Source organism: Pseudorca crassidens, chromosome 15 (genome assembly GCF_039906515.1).
Source record: "Pseudorca crassidens isolate mPseCra1 chromosome 15, mPseCra1.hap1, whole genome shotgun sequence".
In the NCBI taxonomy this organism is placed as follows: domain Eukaryota; kingdom Metazoa; phylum Chordata; class Mammalia; order Artiodactyla; family Delphinidae; genus Pseudorca; species Pseudorca crassidens.
The window spans coordinates 26,044,539-26,071,138 of NC_090310.1; the positions used below are offsets into that span (position 1 = coordinate 26,044,539).

A 26,600-nucleotide genomic window follows, 5' to 3' on the forward strand; every position below is an offset into this window, starting at 1 on the left:
GAAAAGCCACCATCCTCTTCCCGGGTCTGGTCTGCAGAATGGAAGCAAGGAGGTGGGAGGTCACCACTACCTCATTGTGCCAACCTCACGTGCATCGTTTTCCGTGACCCAGAAAGCTTTGTGTTGATGCCTTGCCTTGTGTAGGACTCGGTAGTCCGGAAGCTTTCCCACCATCTTGAGGCACCCAACGCCCGAATTCTTTTTTTGCCCTTATGGCACAGTTGACCTAGGGCTTTGGTTTTTCCAGGCCCGGGTGTCCTTTGACCGTCTGGCTGCCTTCCTCTGCCTGGAAGAAATTGACCCTGAGGCCGTGGACTCAAGGTCCTGCAGATGTGGTGAGAGCTGAGTTCAGCAGGAAGGGGGTGGGAGGAATGAGGGAACCAGCAGGGCTCCCCTTTCCCACAGATGGAATGCCAGGCCCAGCTGAGGGGCTGCTGGCGTGTGCTGGCATGTGCAGACCAGGCCATCGGCCGTGTGACTAGGAAACAGATGCCATGTAAGGGCTCTCCCCTTGTACCTAAGAAAGCATCAAGCTGCTTACCTAGAAATCACCCACATGGTGATTAGAAGTATATCCTGTGACATTGTGCCTGAATCCAAACTCTGGCTCCAGCCCTGACCCCAACATGGGTGACGTTGGCCAGTTATTAATCTCTCTGAGCCTCAGTGTTCCCATCTGCAAAATGGACATGATGATCATCACAGCACCTCTGCATAGGATTGTTGTGAGGGTTAAATGAGTCCTTTGAAGCATCGCAGTTAGAGCAGGGCCCTGCACAAAGTCAGCATTCAGTGCATTTTAGTTAGAATTATTATTAGGAGAAAACCCCACAGAAGTCAGCAAAGAGGCCTCTAAGTAACCCAAAATTGCTGTCTCTGAGGCTCCTCACAGCTCTGGGCACGTTTTCAGCTGGGCAAAGCTTTGTTCAGCCAAAGCAGTGCGATGTGGGCATTCAGAGGTGGGCTGTGCATTCAAACCCCAGGTCTGCCTCGCCCGGCTGTGTGGCCCTGGGCAGTAACTCCCCCAATGCTGGCTCCGTTCCCCACTGTGTCACCCCACCTCCACCAGGATCACCCTGAGGGCCACCAAAAGATAGCAGGTCCCCGGTCTCAGGAGCTGCCCAATAAATAGCTTAGGGTCCGTGATGTCGTGCCTTTATCCCCACAGGAGGGCCCCTGGACCAGAGACCCCTAAGGGTTATTTGAGTCATGACTTTGACACACCTGGTCACCTGCCTGCGGCCAGAGCCTCATACCGCCCCCCACAATCTCAGTCCCTGCTGTTCCCCCAAAGGTGTGTGACAGTGAGATGAACACAGACACCGACAGCTAATGTTGACCAAGTGTTTACCACGAGCCAGCACATTCAAAGTGCTTTACTTAGTGGAGACCCCCTCGCTCCTCACCCAGCACTATGGGGTGGATACCTCTACGACCCACCCATTTTACAGATGGGGAAATGGAGAAGCATCCCCACACCGCAGACCATTAAGAAAAGACAAGACCCCAGAGTAGGGTAGCCAGATTCACAAAGAAAAACAGGACTCCCGGTTAAATTTGAATTTTGCATACTCAGAGCATAGGTTTTTTTAGTCTTAGTAGCTCCCATGCAATATGTGGCGGCATAATTATCCTAAAAAAGTACTCATTGTTTATTCAAAATTCAGATGTAACTGGACGTCCTGCATTTTGTCTGCAACCCTCCCCTAGAGACCATCCAGTCCAGGGGGTGTCAACGGGTGTCAACCGCTCGTTAGATGTAAGATTCTCAGGCCCCACTCCCATGGAGATTCTCATTTATTGGTTTGGGCTGAGCCATGGAGAGCTTTGTGTTTTAAAAAATCTTTCCAGGTGATTCTAAATGCGTATTCTGTGTCCAAAACCACTAAATCTGGCTCCTCCCTCATTATATAGATAAAACATCTGAGACCCAGGGACATAGGGAGACCATATGTCCCTCGTTACATCTGTGGTCCCAGTGGAATTAATAACACTCCCTTCACTCTCCAGAGTCCTGGATCAGGTGATAAATTGTATCAGAAGCCCACTAACCTTTTCTATGAAGGACCCAATTGTACATATTTTAGGCTTTCCAAGGCCCTTTGTTCTCTGTTGTAACTGCTCACCTTTGCCTTTGTAGTGTGAAAGCAGCCATAGCACTACATAAATGAATGATCATGGCTGTGTTCCAATAAAACTTTATAAAAATAGGCAGCAGACAGGATCTGGCCCCTGGGCTATGGTTTGCCGACCCGAGTTGTATAACCATCCAGCAGGGAGAGAATATGACCACCACAGGGTCACACACAAGCCAGTGAGTGGAGGGACAGTTTGTTTAGTGGAAGAGATTTCCTGTTGCCTGGGGGTCTCTTAGAGGAGGGGCCAGCCGGGAGCATCTCTTATAACTGGTCTTTAATGCCCTGCAGCCACTGGAGAGGATTACATCAGAATACAGGAAGGCACCTTCGCTTGGTCCCAGGAAAGCCCTCCCTGCCTGCACAGGTACAGGTGGTTTCCCTGGTAACAACCTTCCTGTTGCCGTTGACGAAGTGGGGGAGGATGGGAAAGCTGGGAAAGGGAGAGCTCCTGCCCACAGAGGGGGAACAGGGCATCTGAGCCTTGCCCAACAGGGAGGAGATGGCTCTCTGGTCCCCAGGCTGGTCACGATGATGCCAAGGGAGGCCTGGCCAAGAACAGCCCCAAGGCCCGGCCCAGTCAGCTGTGGGCGCTTCTGTGCCTCCTGTGTCAGACTGGTCATTGTCACCTCCAGCCCCCAACTATTTGGCTGGGTCTCTGTGGCAGAAAACCCCCGCCAACCCCAAAACTCCCTGTGAAGGGAAAGAAAACACCCAGGGCCGTATTTGTGTTTCTTGTCATTTGCTCATTTCATTGTATTTATTGAGCACTTGCTCTGTGCCAGGCCTTGTCCTAGGAACTGGGAATAGAGTGAAGAAAACAGATAAGAACCCTGTGCTCTTGGGGCTGATGTTCTGATCGGGGGTGGGGGGGTGCACAAATGAGAAATCAGGGTCGGGAGGCAGAGCACGATGTCAAAGGAGGGGTGTGTGCGGTGAGGGAAGGCTTGGCATTTAAACAGAGGTCAAATGAGGGGAAGGAATGAGCCTTGTACGTGTCTGGGAGAGGAGCTTTCTAAGCAGTGGGAACAGCAAGTGCAAAGGTCCTGAGGCAGGAGTATGCCTGGACCCAGGATTCTCCAGCTCAGCACTGCTGATGTTCAGGGCTGGATAGTTCTTTGTCATGGGGGCTGTCCTGTGCACTGTAGCATGATTAGCAGAACCCCCAGTATCTACCCACTAGATTCCAGCAGCAGCCACACCAGGTATAACAACTGAAAGTGTCTCTAGACATTGCTATGTGACACCTGCAGGGCACAATCCCCCCAGGTGTGTTTGGGAAGCAGGAAGTCAGCATGGCTGCAGCAATGGGATGCTGGGTGTCCTTCATGATTGTTAGCTTGAGTGTTACCCTGAGTGAAACAGGAACCGCCGGGGGCTTCAGCGGGGGAGTGTCATGAGCCGGCTTGGGTTTGAACAGGTCCCTTGGGCCCCTGCATGGAGGACAGACTGCATGACACAGAAAGGGGCGGGGAGGGAGGGCAGAAGCAGGAAGAGTGGTGAGGAGCTTGTGGCAATGACCTGGGCAAGAGGAGATGCTGGTTAAACCTCCTGCCCAATAAACCCTGTGTGAGTGCGGGTACATGTGTACACACGGGTGTACATGCGTGCGTGCAGATGTGTGTATGCACGGGCGTGTGTGAGAGCATGTTTGTGTGTGTGCATGCACTTGTGTGTGCATGGATTGTGTATATGTTGTGTGCATATGTCTGTGTGTACACACATATGGTGTGCATATGTGCACTTGTGTGAGGGTGTGTATCTGTGTGTGTGCAGTCTGTGTATGTAGTATATGTGTGCACAGACACATGTGCCCTGTGTGCTTGCATGCATCATCTGTGTACATGCATGCATGCATGTGTGATGTAATGAGTGTGCGCATACACATGTGCGTGCATGTATGTGGGCACATGTATGATCACATGCAGAATGGCTGCTCGCATAGCCAGACAGGGATCGGGAGAGGGAAGGACGGCCCCCAGACATCCTCTCAGCGGCCCCCCCACCCCAGGTGTGTCATCAGCAGCCGAGGCTGGCTCTGTCTGGGGTTCACTAATTCTGCGCAGACTCGGGCTGAATCCTACCCAGGGACACGTCACCCCTTCTGTGTTGCCAGGATCAACCTTACGGTGCCCCAGGGCTGCCTGCTGGCTGTCGTCGGTCCAGTGGGGGCAGGAAAGTCCTCCCTGCTCTCTGCCCTCCTTGGGGAGCTGTCAAAGGTGGAGGGGTCCGTGAGCATCAAGGTGAGGCTGCACCCCTGCCTGTCTGCTGGAATGTCCCCGTCTCTGCTCCTCCGTTCCCCGTCTCACAGCTAAGCTCCCTGCCGCCTTCCACCACCACCAAGAGCCTAGCTCCCACCGTTCCTCCTCCGTCCCCATCAGCCTCCTTGTGTTTTAGGGTCCGGTGGCTTACGTGCCGCAGGAGGCCTGGGTCCAGAACATGTCCGTGGTAGACAACGTGTGCTTCGGGCAGGAGCTGGACCTGCCGTGGCTGGAGAGGGTCCTAGAGGCCTGTGCCCTGTGGCCAGATGTGGGCAGCTTCCCTGCAGGAGTCCACACCCAAACTGGGGAGCAGGTGAGGGTCTCAGGGCCTTCTTGGGCCAGGGAGGCATGGCGGCTGAGGGTCATTTGCCACCCTGACCTGTGGGTTGGTGTGGTGGGAGGGTCACTGGGGTGGGGGCAGGGAGGTAGGGGAGAAAAGGGGCCCAGCTCAGAGCCAAGCACATAGCAGGTACTCAATAAATAGTTATTAATGAGTGAATGGTTGAAAATAGAGACCGAGGAGAGGCTGGGAGACATGGCAGGGCTTGGTGGTGAGGGGCTCTCCAACAACTGGGAATGAGGTGATCCAGGCTCCTGCCTTGCCTCTCTGGGTGACACTGGTCAAACTGCTTCTCCTCTCTGGACCTCACCAAAGGGTCTGGGCAGAGATGTCCAATAAACAGGATGTATGCATACGGAGCTGTGGGTTGGGCAGGAATTGGCAACTTATGACCCACAGGTTGAATCTGGCCCACCGTCTGGGTTTGTAAATAAAGTTTTATTGGGACCCAGCCATGCACATTCATTTACCTGTGGTCCATGGCTGCTCTTGCATGATAAGGGCAGACATGAGCAGTTGTGACAGAGACCAGGGCAGTGGGGGTGGGGTGGGGTGCCCACAAAGCTTTAAGTAGTTACTTTCTGGTCCTTTACAGAAAACACTTCCTGACCCCCAGATTAGGGAATTGAGAGTGGAATAGTGGACGTTTAAGTCAAGTAAATGGGTGAGGTTTCCTCTAGGGAAGAGGAGAGGGCCCTGGAAAGGGTCTGGAGGAGCCAGAGAGATCAGTTGAGAAGGAACATCTAGGGAGGAGGATGAGGCATCGTGCAGCCAAGGGAAAGGGGTATCAGAAGGAGGGGGTGCCTGCTGCCGGCTACGTCTGTCCAGCTGTGTCACATCCTAAACCAAACGTGATTTCCCATTACCTCCTCCCCCGAAGCTCGCCCCATCCTGGGTGGTGGAAGTTCCATCCTTTCAGAGCTCAGATCCAAAACCTTGGTGTCCTCCTCAATTCCTCTCTTTTTCTTACACCCACATCTAATTCATCAGCAAATCCTGTTGGATCCACCTTTGAGGCAGATCCAGAATGTTCCAGTCCCCACATCAGCTCTCCCACATTGCTGCAGGAGCCCCTGACTGCCCTCCTTGTTTCTGTCCTCACCCCTAACAGGCTAATCCCAGTGCAGCAGCCAAAGGGATTCTTTTCAGATCTGTCAGTTCATGTCCTTTGTCTGCTCAGAACCCTCCAGGTCTCCCCATCCCCTCAGAGTTATAGCCACAGTGCTGACCATCACTGACAAGGCGCACCCCGACGATCTGACCCCAGTTATCTCCGACTTCATCTCCCATCATGCTCCCTCTTTCCTGCTTCTCTCCAGCCACATGGATCTCCACGATGTTCCTGGAACACCCAAAGTATGCTCCTACCTCAGGGCCTCTGCACCTGCTGTTCTCTCTGCTTGTAAAGCTGTTTCTCAGGAGTTCACATGGTTCATCTCGTCAAGTCTCTTAGTGGAGAGTAGCTTTCCCTGACCACCTTACCCAGCACAGCAACCCTGCTCATGCCAGTACACCCTACACCCTTCCCCTTCTCTATTATTCTTCATGGTGTATAACACCATCTGATAGGTGATAACATTTTATGTGTTTGTTTATTGATTATCTCTATCCCACCCCATCCTCATTAGAGTGAAGGATCCATGAAAGCAGGGATGAGGTTTTGTTCATTGCTGTGTCCCCAGAGCCTAGAACACTGCTGGGTACATAATAGCCATGCAGTAAATATTAGTGGAATGAATGAACAAGTGAAAGAACAAAAGGAAGGAAGAGAGGAAGGGAGGAAGAGAATGGAAGAAAAAAGAAAAGAAAAAAAAAGAAAAGAAGGAAGGAAGGAAATAAGAACATAAGGACTGAAAAGCTACCACTGGATTAGGCAACAGGGGAGTGACCAGTGTCCTTGAGGAAGGCTGCATCAGTGGAGAAATGGGAACAGAAGCCAGACTCAAGTGGAGGGAGCAGTGGGTGCAGGAAGCTTGTCTGGAAAGGGGAGAAGCCAGGCAGGGTGGAAGCTGGGGGGGATGTTGGCTTGAGAGCAAGCGTTTCAAGCTGGAGGTGGCCCTAGAGGACAGGCCCCATGAGCCACAGCTCACTTTGATGAGCAGACCTGGCCCCTGTCACACCAGCTTCACCCAGCAGGCGTAGACGCAGGTCCCTGTCTCTCTCTTATGGCCACAGGGCATGAATCTCTCTGGGGGCCAGAAGCAGCGGCTGAGCCTGGCCCGGGCTGTGTACAGGAAGGCTGCTGTGTACCTGCTGGATGACCCCCTGGCAGCCCTGGACGCCCATGTTGGCCAGCATGTCTTCAAACAGGTCATTGGGCCTGATGGGCTGCTCCAGGGAACCGTAAGTTTGGGAAAATGTCTCAGAGGGCATAGAGCAAAGGCAGAGAAAGTCCTAACCCAAGTCTGCTTACCACCATTCTCCATGAATCCAGTGTTCCTCTTTGTAATGGTCAGCTTTTGCTGTGACAGTGCTGCATAACAAACAACCCCCAAATGTCAGTGGCTCACAGCAGCAGTCATTTCTTTTGTTGGCTGTGCTGGGTCTTCACTGCTGTGCGGGCTTTCTCTAGTTGCAGTGAGCGGGGGCTACTCTTTGTTGCGGTGCATGGGCTTCTCATTGTGGTGGCTTCTCTTGTTGCGGAGCACAGGCTCTAGGTGCACAGGCTTCAGTAGTTATGGCACATGAGTCCTAGAGCACAGGCTCAGTAGTTGTGGCACATGGGCTTTGTTGCTCCGTGGCATGTGGGATCTTCCCAGACCAGGGATCAAACCCGTGTCTCCTGCATTGGCAGGCATATTCTTAACCACTGCGCCACCAGGGAAGTCCGAGCAGTCATTTCTTGCTTCTGGGTCTGTGGTTAAACTACAACAGCTCTGCCTCAGGTCACTGGCCACGTTCAGTTGAACTCCGTGTCTTCTGGTTTCGAGACAGGTTGAAGGAGTCCCTCTATTTCACTGTTGGGACATGCTATTTTTGAGAAAAAGGGCAGGAGCACAAGAAGGAGAGCTTTCCCCACTCTGAGCCCCAGGACATTCCCGGCCCATTCCCCCAGCTCTGGAACAGTGGTCAAGCGCACGAGTGTAAATTCCATCCCTTCCTGCCCAGACACGGATTCTCGTCACCCACGCGCTCCACGTCCTGCCCCAGGCTGATTGGATCGTGGTGCTGGAAGATGGGGCCATTGCAGAGATGGGTTCCTTCCAGGAGCTTCTGCACAGGAAGGGGACCCTGGCGGGCCTTCTGGATGGAGCCAGACAGCCAGGAGATGGAGGAGAAGGAGGTACTGGCTGGGCTACCCTGTGCCTGGCTTCTGTCACCCTTGGGGAGAAGGTTCCACAGATCCCACTGGCTAGTGAAGCACTCTGGCCACACCCTCCCTGCAGGCCCAGGCCTGGAGGCAGACGCCTCTCCCACAAGGCCACCCAGCCCCCAGTAAGAGCCCGTGGCACCTTCTGTGAGCCAGGGGCTGTGCTAAGTGCTTCTATAAACATGCATTGTCTCATGTGGTCTCCACAACACCCCTGGGGGACCCCTGCAATTATGGCTGCCACTTTTCAGATAAGCAACTCAGGCCGAAGAGAGTTAAATAATTTGCCCAAGGTCACATTAGAATTTGGGTGTGTTCAACTCCAGGGTCTGTGCTTGAAACTGCTACAGAGACTGAGCAAAGAGGTCATTTGGTACCTTGAGGCCAGAGGCCCCCAACATGCCAGCTAGGGCTTCTACTAATCCAGAAAACACAGTGCCCACTGGAAAAATGACAGTGTTCTGGAAGTGAAGTCAGTGATCCAAGCGCAGCCACAGTGAGTGATAAAGAACAGCCAGTGGCCCCTCCATTCACTCATTTAATCACCACTTAGCCCCTGTGAGGTCAGTACTGTACTTAGCTCCATTTTACAGATGAGGACTGAGGCCCAGAAGTTAAGGAACTCGTCCAAGTTTACCCGGCTCATAAGTGGCAGTGTTGGGCTTTGAACCTCCAACTGCAGGCTGTGTGCTGTCCCTGCATGACAGAGGGGGTTTCACAGCCAGGTCCCCCATCCCAGGCTCTGCCTCCTCTGTTGAGCCCTGGCTCACCCCGGTAAAAACCCTAAGTGTTGGTTCACGGTGTCAACCTCCTGGAGCTTGAAGATGGAACCCTCCTGGCTTGGGGATGGTGGGCAGGAGGGTCCTTCCCTGGGGGAGATGACACCTGAGGTTGGGTGAGAGCTACCTGGAAAAGAACATCGCAGACACAATGGATTGCTTATGCAAGGGTATTGGGGAGACCCGAGCTTTTGGACTATGTGCAGTGTTTCCTGCTGTTTCCCAGCCCCAAGTTCATAGCCGATGCTTGATTATATTTGCCAACTGAATAAGTGAATGAATGAATAATGTTCCTGGAAGAACCCAGGGAGGATGGAGAGAGGGGGGAGGAGGCAGATCAGAGAAAATGGACGCTCAGCGAGCGGAGGCTGCACAGCCCATGGGTGTCAAAGCTGGCATCTGGACTCTGAGGTACCGACCCCCATAGAGTGACACGGCTCCCTTGACCTTGCAGAAACGGAACCCCCGGCCAGTGCCAAGGACCGCAGAGGCTCTGCTGGAGGTGGGAGGCCTGAGGGTGGACCGGAGAGGTGAGTTTGCTCTGGTGCAGAGCTTGGGGAGGGCACAAAAGCTGAGGCTGAAGCAAGGCGGCTGTGTCACCACCTGCATCTCAACCATTCTGGATTGAACATCTGCTTAAGACCCACCATGGGGCTCAGCCGTGGGATAATTCACCAGAGACTATCTGACAGTCAATTAGCCACAATGATTAAGTCCCCACATGTTCTGTTCACAGGATGACCAGTTTGCCCTCAGATGTGATGAATCCCTTAAAGTTTATCAGAGTTGTCATGGCTGGAGTGGGGCAGGGCCAGCTCCAAAGAAGGATCCACGCCATAGTTGTTAATGTCCGTGCCAGGCCCTGTCATTCATGCTCTGAAGGACACCAGCATCGCTTGGTGCTGGTGGGGGCCACCAGGAGGAGGCCTGCTGCCCCCTTTAGCCAGGCCATAGCTGGACTCCTGTGCTCTCCCTTTTTATGGAAAGTGACCTTGTGAAACAGAACAACAGACCACTGGGAACCAGAGAGTGTGAGCTTAAGTGCCAGCTGTTAGGGAACTGCAGGGGGAACCGGAGGGCCTCGGTCCGTGAGGTTGGGCCCCAGTTCCTCCCATCCCAGCTAGCCAGCCAGAGTACTCCTGGGCCACACACTGGACCGGCCCGCCGTCTTCACAGTGCACAGTATCCTAAGTAAGACCAGATAGGTAGATAATAGGTAGAGAGGTAAGTAGGTAGGTAGACAAATAGGGTGACAGACAAACAGATAGATGATGAATGGATGAATAGACAGATAGATGATAGGTAGAGTTCATAGACAGATGGATGTAGATAGATAAATATTGTATTGGAAAAACCTGCTAGTCTTCCCTCTTTCTCTCCATTACTCTCACACAACTACAACGTTCACTCTGACACCAGATGGGTGGCCCCTGCCCCCCCGCAAACCTTCACACCAAGCAATTCTCCACAACTCAGTTCTGACACTATCTGGAGATGTCAGATCCCACAGGTTAAGGGCTCAGTCCCTCAAGTCTGCTCCCTCCACTTCAGATGCCAATTGCAAGTAGTAGGTCTCCAGGGTTCCCACAACTTCTGTCCTACTTGGGGACAAAATGGGGGTTTGCATCACCCCCTCCTCGAGTTCAAGTAATTTGCCAGAACAGCTCACAGAACTCAGGGAAACACGTACATTTGGCAGTCTATTAAAGGATGTGACAAAGGAGACAGAACAGCCAGCTGAGGAGATTCACAGGACGAGGTCTGGGAGGGTCCCACATGCAGGAGCTTCTGTCCCCATGGAGCTTGGTGTATCAACCTCTGGGTATGTGGATGTGTCCACTAACCTGGAAGCACCCCGAATCCCGTACTGTTGGGGTTTTATGGAGGCTTCCTCGTGTGGGCATGATCCATTATTAACTCCATTTCCAGCCCCTCTTCCCTCTCTGGAGAATGCGGGTGGAGCTGAAAATTCCAAGCTTCTAGTCATGGCTTAGTCTTTCTGGTGACCAGCCCCCAACCAGGAGCCATCCAGGAGCCCACCCAGAGTCACCTCAGTAGAACAAAAGATGCTCCTAGGGCTCTTATCACTTAGGAATTTACAAGGGTTTTAGGAACTCTGTGCCAGGGATGGGGTCAAAGACCAAGTATATATTTCTTAACATAAATCACAATATCACAAAGATGGATAGGTGAATAAATAGATTGATTGATAGACAGACAGATAGGCAGCCAGAGAGACATAGATTATCCCCATTTTACACCTGAGGAAACTGAGGCACAGAGAGCGTGTCAGCTGCCCGTGGTTTCACAGTTAGCAGATGGTAATTCACATTTACGGTTGTCAGCCTACTCAGCCACAGATAAAAGGAACACTCAAGAAACCTTCAGCATCTGAATTGTGCAAAGCTGACTTCCTGCAAACCTGGACTGACAAATCTGAGAATAAACAGCAGGTGCAAAATGATTGCAGCAAAGCTTAGACCAAAATGAAAACCAGGTTCCAAAGTTGGCAAATAAGTTCATTCAATGAGATGGCGTCGGAAGAACAGGCTTGCCTGACTCTGGGGTGATAGGTGGCATCTAGCTGGGCACCACAGAGGGAGAACTGGGGCATGGCACCTAGTTGGTGCTCAGTACGTTAGTTGAATGAATGAATGAGAGAGTGGCTCAGTGGCTTCCAGTGGCCATGAGGGTTGGGCATATACACCCCACGAAGAGAGACACTGATTTGTCCTCATTTCTTCTAAATGACAGGTCCATGAAGTTAGTCCCTGAGAAGGACAGCGCCACTTCAGAGGCCCAGACAGGGGTTCCCCTAGATGATCCTGAGGGGGCAGGACAGCCAAAAGGAGAGGACAGCATGCAATATGGCAGGGTAACCACCCGCTGCTCCCTCCCCCTCTCCACATCCACTGCCGCTGCTGCCCCCGGGGACTCAGGACCTCCCAAGAGATACAGCACTTGGGGGGGACTCAGGACCTCCCAAGAGATACAGCACTTGGGGGGGGATGGGGCTGGGGGGACGACTCACCTTTATTGAACACCTACTATGTGCCACGTAAGATTCTAGATACTTCATACTTCTTAATGCCCACAACCACCCTAAAATCAGATGGTGATAGCTCCATTGTAGAGATGAAGAAACTGGGTTCTTAAAGAGTTTAGACATTTGTGTTCTCACAGCTAGCAAGTGACCAACTTGGGACTCAAACCTAGGACAGTCTGAATCTGAAACTTGTACTACTTCTTCTCTCCTATGCTGCTCTGTCCACCCATCCCCCACCCATTCACCCACGTACCTACTCATTCATCCATCCATCCATTTACCTTTCCACCTATTCACCCATCCATCCCACTCACCCATCCATCCACCTACCCGTCTACTCACTCTTCTATCCATCTCACACAACCATCCACCCATCTGCCACCCTGCCATCCATCCATCCATCCATCCGCTCATTTACGCACCCACCCTCCTACAGACCCACTCATTTATTCATCCACCCACCCACCTACCCATTTACTCACCCATTCGCCCACTCAACCATCCACCTACTCATCCATCCAGAAGACATTTGCAGAACCCCCACTGTGTGCCAGACAAAGTTTCTGCCTTGGTGGACCTTGCAGGCTAGTGGTGGGGGGCAGGGGAGAGAGTGAGAAAACAATTATGCTAATAAGCAAGGTGATATCAGGTAGTGATAAATGCTATAAACAAAATAAAGAAAGTGATGAGACAGGGACCGACCAAGGATCAGGGACCTGCTTGGATAGGATGCTCTGAGGAGTGACATTTGACATCCCTGAAGGATGCGAAGGAAGTAGCCATGGAAAGAGCAGGGGGAGGAGCATTCCAGGCAGAGGGAACAGCAGGGGCAGAGACTCTGAGGTGAGGAGCTTAGGGTGCCAGAGAAAAGAAAGGGATCCCATGAAACCAGTGGATAGTGCGTAGACGGTAAGGTGAAAGAGTGTACAAGAGGTTTAGAATTTCTTCTCAGAGCAAGAGAAAGTGCAGGGCAGGTTAGCAACAGCAAGATGTTTTCAACAGCAAGTGGATGTTTTCAGAAGTTCACTCTGGCTGCAGCTGCATGGAGAATTTCAGATTTGTAGGAACCAGACTTTAAACAAGTGGCTTAACCTCTCTGTGCCTCAGTTTCCCTATCTGTCAGGTGGGAATTATGATGAGGATGGAGACACATGCTGGTCCCATAGTAGGTGTTCAATAAATCACTCCAAACTCAGAAAGTGCCACAGCCTGTCCCCTTTAAGGCTCCCACTGCCATCTGGGAGCCATAGAGGAAGGGGGTCCTGAGGCTGGGCGGGCCTGGAGGGGAGAGGATGCTCCAGGTGGGAGGTACTGCATGGTGGTTCCATCTGCCCCACTGGCAAGTTGTGGGAGCCCCACCTGGCCTTTCCTCTCTCCCCCTGGTGTGTCTCTCTGCCCCCATCTCTCCTACGTGTGCTACAGGTGAAGGCTACCATGTACCTGACCTACCTACGAGCTGTGGGCACCCCGCTCTGCCTCCACGCACTTTTCCTCTTCCTATGCCAGCAAGTGGCCTCCTTCTGCCGTGGCTACTGGCTGAGCCTGTGGGCAGATGACCCCACCGTGGACGGACGGCAGACTCACGCAGCCCTGCGGGGCTGGGTCTTTGGGCTCCTGGGCTGCCTCCAAGGTACCCCTGCCAGCTTTCCTCACTCTCCATCCTCCAGCTCCACCCGAGGGTTTCTCAGGGCTCCTTCGCCCACACCTCCCTGGCTCACCCTGTCCTTCCTGAACATCTGTGCAAATGTCCTGGGTCCAAACACAGACCTGCATCCTTAAGATGGGGCTGGGGAAGTGGGGGACAGGGCACATCCCTACTTTTACAGAAGCCTCAGAGTCTCTTCCAGCCTCATCAGCAAAGGCAGAATCTTGGCCTCCAGATGCTGGGGCAGCTGAGCACTTAGGTGAGGCAGCAGGTCCACTGGACTCTGCCCCTCTCCCAAGCTGAGGACAGCCCCAAGTCCGACTGTTGGTGACTTCCAGCACCCCACCCCAATCCCATGCTTCTGCCACTGCCCCACCCCCATCCCCATAGGAGGTAGAGCCCTGCATCACATCCCCACCATCATCTCCTCCCATCTTCTCTTCCTTTTTAAAAAATAGATTTATTTTTTTAGAGCAGTTTTACATTCACAGCAAAATTGAGCAGAAGGTACAGAGATTTCCCCACTCATCTATAACCTCCATCATTACCAACATCCCCCCACCAGAGTGGTACATTTGTTACAAATGAACCTATATCCACACATCCTAGTTAGCCAAAGTCTGCAGTTTTCATCAGGGTTCACTCTTGGTGTTGTACATTCCATGGGATGGACAAATGTATAATGACATATATCCACTGTTACAGTATCATACAGAATAGTTTCACTGCCCTAAAATTCTCTGTTCTCCACCTATTCATCTCTGTTTCACTGATCTCGTTGTCTATTCTTTCACCAATACCACAGAGTCTTTTTTTCCTGAGTTGTATACCAGAATATTTCGTCCCAGTTTTGTTGATATAGTTGACTTACAGCACTGTGTAAGTTTAAGATGTAGAGCATAATGATTTGGCTTACATACATCATGAAATGATGACCACAGTGAGTTTAGTGAACATCCGTCATCTCATATAAATATGAAATTAAAGAAATAGAAAAAACATTTCCTTGTGATGAGAACTCTTAGGATTTACTCTCTTAACAACTTTCATACATAGCACACAGCAGTGTTTATTATATTTATCATGTTATACATTACATTCCTAGTGCTTAGTTATCTTATAACTGCAAGTTTGTACCTTTTGACGGCCTTCATCCAGTTCCCCCTCCCCGCATTCCCCCGTCTCTGAGGGAACATATCCAAAAAAATATTACTAAGGCCAATGTCAAAGAGCATACTGCCTGTTTTCTTCTAAAAGTTTTATGGTTTCAGGTCTTATGTTTAAGCCTTTAATCCATTTTGAATTTATTTTTGTATATGGTATGAGAAAGTAGTCCAGTTTGATTCTTTTGCAGGTACCAGTTTGATTCTTTTGCATGTAGTGTCCATGTTTCCCAGTACCATTTATTGAAGAGGCTGTCTTTTTTTTTTTAATCCAATCCAACCTTATGTCTTTTTTTTTTTAATTGGGGTATAGTTGTTTTACAATGTTGTGTTAGTTTCTCCTGTACAGTGAAGTAGAGTTCCCTGTGCTATACAGCAAGTTCTTATTAGTTATCTATTTTATACATATTAGTGTATATATGTCAATCCCAATCTCCCAATTCATCCCACCCCCACCCCCACCCCCGCTTTCCCCTCTTGGTGTCCATACATTTGTTCTCTACATCTGTGTCTCTATTTCTGCCTTGCAAACACCAGTTCATCTGTACCATTTTTCTAGATTCCACATATATGTGTTAATATACGATATTTGTTTTTCTCTTTCTGACTTACTTCACTCTGTATGACAGTCTCTAGGTCCATCCATGTCTCTACAAATGACCCAGTTTCCTTCCTTTTTATGGCTGAGTAATACTGAAGAGGGTATCTTTTCCCCATTGTATATTCTTGCATATTTTTTTTGTAGATTAATTGCCCATATAATGTGGGTTTATTTCTGGGCTCTCTATTCTGTTCCATTGATCTGTGTGTCTGTTTTTGTGCCAGTACCATATGGTTTTGATGACTGTAACTTCGTAATATAGTTTGAAATCAGGGAGTGTGATACCTCCAGCTTTATTCTTCTTTCTCAAAATTGTTTTGGCCATTCAGGATCTTCTGTGTTTCCATACAAATTTTAGAATTATTTTTTTCTAATTCTGTGAAAAATGCCATTGGTATTTTGATAGGGATTGCATTGAACCTGTTGATTACCTTGGGTAGTATGAGGATTTTAACAATATTAATTCTTCCAATCCATGAGTATGGTATATCTTTCCATCTGTGTCATCTTCAGTTTCTTTCAACAGTGTCTTACAGTTTTCCAAGTAAAGGTCTTTTACCTCCTTAGCTAGATTTATTCTGAGATATTTTATTCTTTTTGATGCAACTGTAAATGGGATTGTTAAATTCCTTTCTAATAGTTCACTGTTAGTGTATAGAAATGCAACATATTTCTGTATATTAAATTTGTATTCTGCAACTTTACTGAATTCATTATTGGGTTCTAGTAGTTTTTTGGTGGCATCTTTAGGATTTTCTATGTATAGTATCATGTCATCTCTAAATGGTGAGTTTTACTTCTTCCTTTCCAATTTGGACTCCTTTTATTTCTTTTTCTTGTCTAATTGCTGTGGTTAAGACTTCCAATATTATGTTGAATAAAAATGGTGATAATGGGCATCCTTGTCTTGTTCCTGACCCTAGAGTAAATGCTTTGAGCTTTTCAACACAGTGTATGATGTTAGCTGTGGGCTTATGTGTATGGCCTTTATTATGTTGAGGTGTATTCCCTCCGCTTTGTTGAGAATTTTTATCATAAATGGATGTTGTAGTTTGTCAAATGGTTTTTCCATACCTATTGAGATGATTGTGTGATTTTTACTCTTCAGTTTGTTAATGTGGTGTATCACATTGCTTGCTTTGTGGATATTAAACCATCTTTGCATCCCTGGGATAAATCCCACTTGATCATGGTGTATGGTCCTTTTAATGTATTGTTGAATTTGGTTTGCGAATATTTTGTTGAGAATTTTTGCATTTATGTTCACCAGTGATGTTGGCCTGTAATTTTCTTTTTTTGTTCTATCTTTGTCTGATTTTGGTATCTGGATGATGCTGGCCTTGTAAAATGATTTTGGAAGTGTTCGTTCCTCTGCAATTTTTTGAATAGTTTGATAAGGATATGTATTAACTTGTCTCTAAAGAGTCTGGACCATCTGGTTCTGGACTTTTTTTTTTTTTATTACTTATTCAATTTCATTCCTGGTAATTGGTCTGTTCATATTTTCTATTTCTTCCTGTTCAGTCTTGGGAGGTTGTACATTTCCAGGAATTTGTCCATTTCTTCTAGGTTGTCCATTTTATTGGCATATAATTGTTCATAGTCATCTATTATAATCATTTCCATTTGCATGGAATAGCTTTTTCCATCCCCTCACTTTCAATCTCTGTGTGTCTTTAGGTCTAAAATGAGTCTCTTGTAGGCAGCATACATGTGGGTCTTTTTTTATATCCACTCAGCCACTCTATGTCTTTTAATTGGAGCATTTAGTCCATTACATTTAATGTACTTACTGCCATTTTGTTCATTATTTTGGGGTTATTTTTATAGTTCTTTTCTGTTCCTTTCTTCTTCTTTTGTTCTCTTCCCATGTGATTTGATGACTATCTTTGGTGTTATTTTTGAATTTCTTTCTCTTTTTTTTTGTGTGTGTCTATTATAGGTTTTTGGTTTGTGGTTAGCATGTGGTTTAAATATAGCAATCCATATATGTGTGGGTTTTTTAAGTTGTTGATCTCTTAAGTTCGAAAGCATTTAACAACCTTGCTTTTTTTTTTCCTCTCCCTGCCACATTTACTGTTTTTGACATCATATTTTACATCTTTTTGTTTTGTATATCCCTTAACTACTTATTGTGGATATAGATGATTTTATGACTTTCATCTTTTAATCTTCCTATTCGCGTTATATGTGGTTGGTTTAGCACTTTTACTGTATATTTGCTTTTACCAATGAGATTTTTCCTTTCGTACAGTTTGTATTTCTAGTTGTGGGCTTTCCTTTTTTTGCTGGCATATAGGAAAGTGATTGAATTTTTCATACTAACCTTGCATCCTGGAATGTTGCTATAATTGCTTATTAGTTTCAGGAGTTTTTGGTCAGTTCTTTTAGATTTTCTACATAGATGATCATGTGATCTGCAAACAAATACAGCTTTATTTCTTCCTTGGAAATCTGCATACCTTTTATTTCCTTATCTTATTGCATTAACTAGGACTTCTAGCAGGGTGTTGAAGAAGAGTGGTAAGAGGGGACATTCTTGCCTTGTTCCAGATCTTACTGGGAAAGCACCAAGCTTCTCACCATTAGGTTAGCTTCTCACCATTAGGTTTTTAATAGATATTCTTTATCAAGTTGAGGAAGTTCTCGATTCCTATTTTACTGAGAGAGGTTTTGGGTTTTGTTTTGGGGGGGTTGTTTTTGTTTATTTGTTTTATCATGAATAGGTACTGGATGTTGTCTAATCTTTTTCTGCATCTATTGATATGGTCAGGTGATTTTTCTTTTTTAGCCTATTGATGTGATAGATTACATTAATTGATTTTTCAGATTTTTAAAATATTTATTTATTTATTTGGCTGCACTGGGTCTTAGTTGTCACACGCAGGATCTTCATTGCCACGTGCAAGATCTTCATTGTCGCAGGCGGGATCTTTAGTTGTGGCATGCAGGATCTAGTTCCCTGACCAGGGATCAAACCCGGGCCCCCTGCATTGGGAGCACGGAGTCTTAACAACTGGACCACCAGGGAAGTCCCAAATTTTCAAATGTTGAAGCAGCCTTGCATATTTGGGGTAAATTCCACCTGTTCATGATGTACGATTCTTTTCATACATTGTTGGATTTAATTTGCTAATATTTTGTTGAAGATTTTTACATGTACGTTCTTGAGAGATATTGGTCTATACAGTTTTCTTGTACTGTCTGTCTGATTTTGGTATTAGGAAATGTTGCCCTCATAGAATAAGTTAGAAAGTATTCCCTCAGCTTCAACCCTCTGAAAGAGAGTGTAGGGAATTGGTATAATTTCTCCTTAAATATTTGTTAGTGAACTCATCTGGGACTGGCAGTTCCTGTTTTGGAAAGTTATTAATTGTCAATTCAATTTCTTTAATAGTTATAGGCCTATTCAGATTGTCTATTTCTTCTTGCATAAGTTTTAGTAGATTGCGTCTATCAAGGAACTGGTCCATTTCTCCTAGGTTTTCAAATTTATGGGCAGAGAGTTGTTTGTGGTATTCCTTTTTTATACTTTTAATATCCATGGGATCTGTAGTGATGTCCCTTTTAAAATTTTTTCAGATATTAGTAATTTGTGTCTTCTCTCTTTCTTCTTAGCCTGGCTAGAAGCTTATCAATTTTCTGATCTTTTCAAAGAACTAGGCTTTGGTTTCATTGATTTCCTGTTTTCAATTTCACTGATTTCTACTGTAATTTTTATTGTTTCTTTTCTTCTGCTCACTTTGGATTCAATTTTCTCTTCTTTTTCTAGTTTCCTAAAGTAGAAGCTTAGACGATGGATTTTAGAGCTTTCTTTTTTCTAATATATATTTATTCAGTGCTAAACATTTCCCTCTAAGTACTGCTTTTATTACATGCCCAAAATTTGATAAGTTGTGTTTTTATTTTCATTTAGTTCAAAATATTTTAAAATTGCTCATGAGGTTTCTTCTTTGACCCACGTGTTACTTAGAAATGTGTTAATATTCAAGTATTGGGGATTTTCCAGGTATTTGTTATTTCTAGTATAATTCCACTGTGGTCTAAGAACAGACATTGTATAATTTCTCTTCTTTTAAATTTGTTAAGGTGTATTCTATAGTCCAGAATTGTGGTCTATCTTAGTGAATGTTTCATGTGAGCTTAGGAATTTGTGTTCTGCTGCTGTTAGATGAAGTGGTCTGTTTATGTCCATTATATCCAGTTGATTGATGGTGTTGTTGAGTTCATCTCTGTCCTTACTGATTTTCTCCCTGCTGGATTTTCTGCCTTTTCTGATAGAGGGGTGTTGAAATCTCCAGCTATGATAATGGATTCATTTATTTCTCCTTGCAGTTCTATCAGTTTTTGCCTCACATATTTTGATGCCCTTTTGTTAGGCAATACACATTAAGGATTGTTAAGTCTTCTTGAGTAACTGACCCCTTTATCATTATGTAATGCCCCTCTTTATCCCTGATAACTTTTCTTACTCTAAAGTCTGCTCTATTTGAGGTTAATATAGCTACAAACTATACAGGTATAATATACTAACTATTTAAAACTATATGTCTCAGACTAGCTTAAGCAACAAGAGAATTTATTGGCTTGTGGACTGGAATCCATAGGTAACTAGCTTGAGGTATGGCTGGATCCACGGGTCCAGCAAATACTGGAAGATTAGCTTCATTTTCTTCCTCTATGATAGCTTCCTGTCCAGGCAGGCTACTTCCCCTGGTGCTAACATAGTATCCCACAAAGTGAGTACCTCTTCCCAGAAGTCCCAGCACAGTCCCAGGTCTCATTGGCCTGACTTGGGTCGTGTGTTCACCCCGAGCCAACTGCAATGGTTCGGATTGGCTAGGGATGAAATTTTCCCCACCCCAGAAACAGAGAGTGAAGTTAGCTCCGTTCCAAGCACACAGATTGGCATTGGGAGGAAGGGGGTGTATTAGTTTCCTAGGGCTGCCATAAAACGGATTACCACAAACTTGGTAGCTTAGAACAACAGAAATTTTTATTCTCTCACAGTTCTGAAGCCAGAAGTCCAAAATCAAGGTGTCAGCAAAAATTGGTCCCTCTTGGAGGCTCTGAAGGAGAAACTGTCCCATGCCTTTCTCCTAGCTTCTGCTGGTTGCCAGCCATCCTTGGCATTCCTGGGCTTGTGGTGTATCACTCCAGTCTCTGTCTCCGTCTTCACATCATCTTCTTCTCTGTGTCTCTGTGTGTCCTCTCCTCTTCTTATAAGGACACTAGTCATCAGATTTAGAAGCCGCCCTAAATCCAGGATTTCACCTCAAGCTCTTTCACTAATAACATCTTCAAACGCCCTCTTTTTTTTTTTTTTTTGCGGTACGCGTGGCCTCTCCCGTTGCGGAGCACAGGCTCCGGACGCGCAGGCTCAGCGGCCATGGCTCACGGGCCCAGCCGCTCCGCAGCATGTGGGATCTTCCCAGACCGGGGCACGAACCCGTGTCCCCTGCATCGGCAGGTGGACTCTCAACCACTGTGCCATCAGGGAAGCCCCAAAGGCTGTCTTTCCAAATAAGGTCACATTCTGAGGTTCCTGGTGGACATGAATTTGGGGGGAGACACTATTTAACCCACTGCATGGTGGTCCCATCAAAGGATAAATCAGGGTGGCCAGTTCATAACATAGCCACCACAGGGTGATGGGGGTCTCCAGCCCTTATGCCTTGACCCCTTCTCTCTCCCCAGCAATCGGGCTCTTTGCCTCCATGGCCACAGTGCTCCTAGGAGGGATCCGGGCATCCAGCCTGCTCTTCCGGGGGCTCCTGTGGGACGTAGCACAGTCTCCTATTGGCTTCTTTGAGCGGACGCCCATTGGGAACCTGCTGAACCGCTTCTCCAAAGAGACAGACATAGTAGACGTGGACATCCCAGACAAATTCCGGTCTCTACTGATGTATGCCTTCGGACTCCTGGAGGTTGGCCTGGTGGTGACAGTGACCACCCCGCTGGCTGTCGTGGCCATCGTGCCACTGCTGCTCTTCTATGCTGGGTTTCAGGTAAGGGGAGGTTGGAGAGGCTCCTGGGGCCAGCCGAGGTCACCTCCACCAGTCCCCTGTCTCTGGGCAGGACTCAGTGTAAGAGGTTCTGCCCAGCTGGACATCTAGGAGCTGCCCCTAGAAGAATTCTCAGAGACAGAGACACCACAGTCTGTTTCTAACACTTACTCTCATCTCTGTCTCCCAAATGTTCACATCAAAGTTCTTAACGTCTAACAGTTTATCCTGCTGCTGTTGCTGAAATCAGCTATCTCTTCCTCAGTGATCTGGAAACCAAGAAGGCATTGCAAGCTCTCAAAGACCATTGTATTAGGCTCAACTCTTTCAGTTGCCAGAACCAGAGACCAACTTAAATTAACTTAAACACAAGAACAGAATTAATGGCTTATGCTCCCAGGGTGCAGGGGGTCAGCTCTTACTAGGACGCTGTCACTCTTTCCATATCTTCCCTCAGTGGTTCTTGAAGTGTGGTATCAGACCAGCAGCATCAGTTTCACCTGGGAACTAGTTAGAAATGCACATTCTCAGGTCCCATTCAAGACCTACTGACTCAGATACTATGGAGCTGCGGCCCAGAAATCTGGGTTTTAATGAACCTTCCAGGTAATTCTGATCCATGCTAATATTTAAGAATCACTGGCTCAGCTCTGCTTGGCCTAACTTTGCACACACTCCTTTTCTAGGGGGCAGGTCTGATGGCCCCCTTGCAACCCTATACTCACAGCCTCCCACCTCAGCAACCCCCGACACAAAGCAACTTTTCTCCAGCTCAGCATTCACACATCCATCCCAGGGAAGATTCTGATTGGCCTTTCATGAGGCATGTGTCATCCCTGAGCTCATCACTGTGACCAAAGGAATAGTTTACTCTGCCTAGCAGGGCTGTGTCATGTGACTACCTCCATGATCAGGTCTCATGATTGACCGCCAACCCCCCATCCCCACCAAGGAAATCAGAAGTAGAAGAAACCATGGTAGCCAGACAAAAATCAGAAGTAGAAAAAACAAAACAAAACATGGTAGCCAGACAAAAACCATGGCCATCGCTGCCCTCCACAACTATCCCAAGTCTTTTCTATAGCCTCTTGACCTGGGGGAGGAACTGCTTCTCTAGAGCTTTGGAGTCGGACAGAGATGTGTTTGAATCCAGGTCCTGCCACTTGCTTGCTATAGAGGCTTAGACCAGCTGCTTAATCCCTCTGAGCCTCTGGTGTTCTTACCTATAAACTGTGAACGACCCTAATGCCCACCTCACAATGACTGAATACTGCAGTTGACCCTTGAACGACGTGGGGATTAGGGGCACTGACCCTCCTTGCAATTAAAAATCTGCTTAGAAGTTATAGCTGGCCCTCTGCATACACAGTTCCTCCATAGCCACAGATTCAACCAAGTGCAGAACGTAGCGCTGTAGTATTTACTATTGAAAAGTATCCACAAATAAGTGGACCTGTGCAGTTCAAGCCCATGTTGTTCGAGGGTCAACTGTATTTGGAAAGCGCCTGGCATGCAGCCTGGGTGATCAGCAAATGCAGGTTCTTTCCTGCCTGCCAGCCGCACACAGCTTCCAACCTCAAACCAAATAACGATATATATTGTTTGTGCGTCATGGTGTTCGCAGCACCTGGCATGTAACCTTCGAGTTAAGTGAATGAATTTGACTTGTCAAGCTGCCTTCCTTGCCCTTTGTGGCTTTGTTCCCACAATGACTGGCCCTAAGTGAAGCAGTTGGCCTTAGAGCTGAGAATGAGATATTTACTATAGACTAGGTCTATAGTAAATAGACCAGACTCCATCCTGGCCGTACATGAGAATCACTCGAAGGCTTTTTAAAAATTCCAAGGCCAAGGTGATGCCACCAGAGAGGTTGATGCCACCAGAGATTCTGATTCAATAGTTCGGGGGTGAGGCATTGGGAGTTTTTGAAGATTCTCAGGTGATTTTTAAAAAGACCCATGGAACTCTGATTCTACAAGGAAATTGGAGCCCAGAGAAGAGAAGCCACTGACCCAAGGTCACACAGCAAGCTGGTAACAGAGCTCCCTATGCTTCTCAAACTGTCTCTCTGTGTTTGTGACCTCTCTGCTCCCCACTGTCCCACTTCAGAGCCTGTATGTGGCCAGCTCATGCCAGCTCAGACGCCTGGAATCAGCCAGGTACTCATCCGTGTGTTCCCATGTGGCCGAGACATTCCAGGGCGGAGCAGTGGTCAGGGCCTTCCGGGTCCAGGGCTGCTTTGTGGCTCAGAACGACGCACACATGGATGAAAGCCAGAGAGTCAGTTTCCCGCGGCTGGTGGCTGACAGGTAGGAAGGGGGCAGAGAAGAACCTATAATCCTTCTGTGTCCCCAGAGGATGAGACCTAAGGTCATACTGTGTGGTCAGAGAGGTCACGTGGCCTGCTCAAGGTCACACAGCGAGTCGAGGGTAAAGCAGAGCCTAGACCCCATGGGTGCACATGGCTCACAGTGTGAGCAGATGGACCTTGGCCTGAGGGATCCCCAACCACAGATGGGCAGGAAGTACAGGTGTCAGCAAAAGGGAAGAAGCCTCTGTTGCCAGGCCACTAGACCAGCCTCTGTTGCCTTGGTGACAAAGGAGCTACATAAGCATCCTCGGCCTCCTTTCGGTACTAAGCAAGAATAAGAACACAAGTTTTGAGCACAGACAGACACAGGTGCAAATCCCAGCTCTGCAACTTACTAGCTGGATGATCTTGGGCAAGTCACATAACCTCTCTGAGCCTCATTTGTCAAAGTGAGTTTGCACTCATGGAGTGGCTACTGAGATTAAACAAATACACTCACAGCTAATCCTTGTAATGTGCTTACCACATGCCCAGCACAGTCCTCAGCATCCTCTGTGGATTAATTTATTTAATCCTATTAACAACTCCACCAGGCAGAGACCCTTTTATAGATGATGAATCTTAGGCACAGAGAGATTTAGGAACTTGCCCAGGGCCACACTGCAAATACATGGTGGAGTGAGGATTTGAATCCAGTCAGTCTGGTGCCAGAGTGTGGAGAGGGTCAAGCACACAGTGGGTGTGAATTCAATAAATGTCAGTTCCTTCCTTCTTTCTGCCCAGATCTCCAGCCAGCTGGGGCTATGAGGCCCTGCAGCTGTGGGCAGTGTCTCAATGCCATATGCCTTCTGGGTGACCTGCCCTGCCCCTTCCTGGGGTCCTAGCCTAGGGAGGAGGGACCTTACAAACATTTACAAAGCACCTACTTTGTGGAAGGGTCAATGATTTCTGCGCCATATACGATGGGTGTATCTCATTTAATCCTCACAACTGTAATGAGCCAGACGTTACTTCATCCCACAGATGGGTAAACGGGGGTTCGGAGAAGTGAAGGGACTCCCCCAAGGTCAGCCATCTAGGAAGTGGCAGACCCTCAGTCAGGCAGATGTGGCTTCAAATCCCGGTGTTTGTTATGTTTGTGGACTTGGGCAAGTACCTAACCCTTCTGGTGTCCTCATCTGTCCAATGGGGACAACAGTCCTCCCATCGTGGGGTTGTTAAGAGGATTAGGTGTTATATGCAGTGAAGCCCAGAGTTCCCTGAAGACAGGGATTTTTATCTGTTTGGTTTGCGGCTGTGTCCCCAGCATCTCCAGCATGCATGGCACACAGTAGGTGCTGAATACATATCTGCTGAATGAATGCATGAATGAATGGTCAAGTAGGAATTCAATAAAAGGAAAAAGAAGTAGGAATTCAATTTCCTCATCCATTCAATATGTATTTGTTGAGAACCTACTACGTGCTCAGTCCTGTGCTGGGTCCTGGGGACAGAGCCATGAACAAGACAAAGTTGATGGACTTCCCTGCTGGTGCAGTAGTTAAGAATCCACATGCCAGTGCAGGTGACACAGGTTCGAGCCCTGGGCCGGGAAGATCCCACATGACGCGGACCAACTAAGCCCATGCGCCACAACTACTGAGTCTGCACTCTAGAGTCCACGAGCCAAAACTACTGAAGCCCACGTGCCACAACTACTGAAGCCCGCACGCCTACAGCCCATGCTCCGCGACAAGAGAAGCCACCGCAATAAGCCCGCGCATCTCAACGAGGAGTGGCCCCCACACGCTGCAACTAGAGGAAGCCCACACACAGCAATGAAGACCCAATGCAGCCAAAAATGAAATATTAATTAATTAGTTAATTAAAAAAAAAGACAAAGTTGCTGCCCTCATGAGCCTGCTGATGGAGGCCGACAGTCAAGGACTGATTAACTAGTTTAGCTATACAGAGTGATAAAAGGGAGGAGTCGTCCTGAGGGCTCTCTGAGGAGGTGAGGCTTGAGCTGGCTGTGTGAGGGTAAGATGTTGGCCATGTGAAGAAGGAGGTCGGATTCAGGCAGGGGGAACACAGGGGACATGGCTTGGCATAGCCTGGGGACAGAAAAGTGGCAGCACAGCAGAGCTTACTTGAGCACCTACTGTGGGGCCTGGGTGTGGAGGAGACCATTGCCGGGACCCCATGGGCACTCGAGCCGGCATGCTGTCCAGGCCTTGTGCCCAGGGAGGCAGGTAGCACAGAGAGGCCCCACTGACCCCACTCTTACCTGTCCCCTCGCAGGTGGCTCGCTTCCAACCTGGAGCTCGTGGGGAATGGGCTGGTGTTTGCGGCTGCCCTGTGTGCAGTCCTGAGCAAGGCCCACCTCAGCCCCGGCCTCGTGGGCTTCTCTGTCTCAGCCGCCCTGCAGGTACTTCCGACACCCCAATCTGGGCTCTGGGGTGCGGGCAGAATGGACACAGACCTCTGCCAGTGGGACCTTCAAGGACCTGAGTCCAAACTACCAACCAGTGAGGAAGACACGGCTCTGCAAGAGCCTAGGCTGGACCTTGGAGCCTCGCTGTGCTCCTCTGAAAAATGGGCAGTAATCCCTTCACTTCAGACACTATAAAGACTCATTGAGATAAAGTAGACAGAGTCCATTTCCAGTGCATTGTTAACGTTTTGTTAACTATTAATAACAATATTTAATGTCAGGTTATGACATCTGTAAAGGAAAAAAAATATATATATATACATATATGTAAATAGCATTCATTATGAATGAGACATTGTTCTAAGAGCTTTATAAATATTAGCTCATTTAATCCTGCCCACAAGCCCACCAGGGGTACTACTACTGTCCTCATTTTACAGTTGAGGCAACTAAGCTTAAGGCTAAAGCAAGTAACAGGAGGGAACATGATTGGGGGGAGGGTGCTTTTCTTTTGCATGGCCCAGAAGACCTCTCTGAGAAGGGGGCTTGAGATCTGTGGCCTAAAGGGAGTGGGGGAATAGGGGAGAAGCA

The 26,600-nt window shown here is 48.1% G+C and overlaps 1 protein-coding gene across 1 annotated transcript in view; it reads left to right on the forward strand.

Annotated features, from left to right (window-relative positions):
• Positions 1-26,600, forward strand: part of ABCC6 (ATP binding cassette subfamily C member 6) — a 56,071-nt gene that overhangs the window by 22,767 nt on the left and 6,704 nt on the right. Inside the window, exons 14-25 of the mRNA XM_067706542.1 lie at positions 248-335; positions 2,427-2,502; positions 4,252-4,378; positions 4,533-4,709; positions 6,912-7,079; positions 7,845-8,019; positions 9,280-9,355; positions 11,580-11,700; positions 13,294-13,501; positions 20,978-21,288; positions 23,395-23,594; positions 25,877-26,003. Coding sequence (XP_067562643.1) covers positions 248-335; positions 2,427-2,502; positions 4,252-4,378; positions 4,533-4,709; positions 6,912-7,079; positions 7,845-8,019; positions 9,280-9,355; positions 11,580-11,700; positions 13,294-13,501; positions 20,978-21,288; positions 23,395-23,594; positions 25,877-26,003 — 1,854 coding nt within the window. The remainder of the gene's footprint in view (positions 1-247; positions 336-2,426; positions 2,503-4,251; positions 4,379-4,532; positions 4,710-6,911; positions 7,080-7,844; positions 8,020-9,279; positions 9,356-11,579; positions 11,701-13,293; positions 13,502-20,977; positions 21,289-23,394; positions 23,595-25,876; positions 26,004-26,600) is intronic.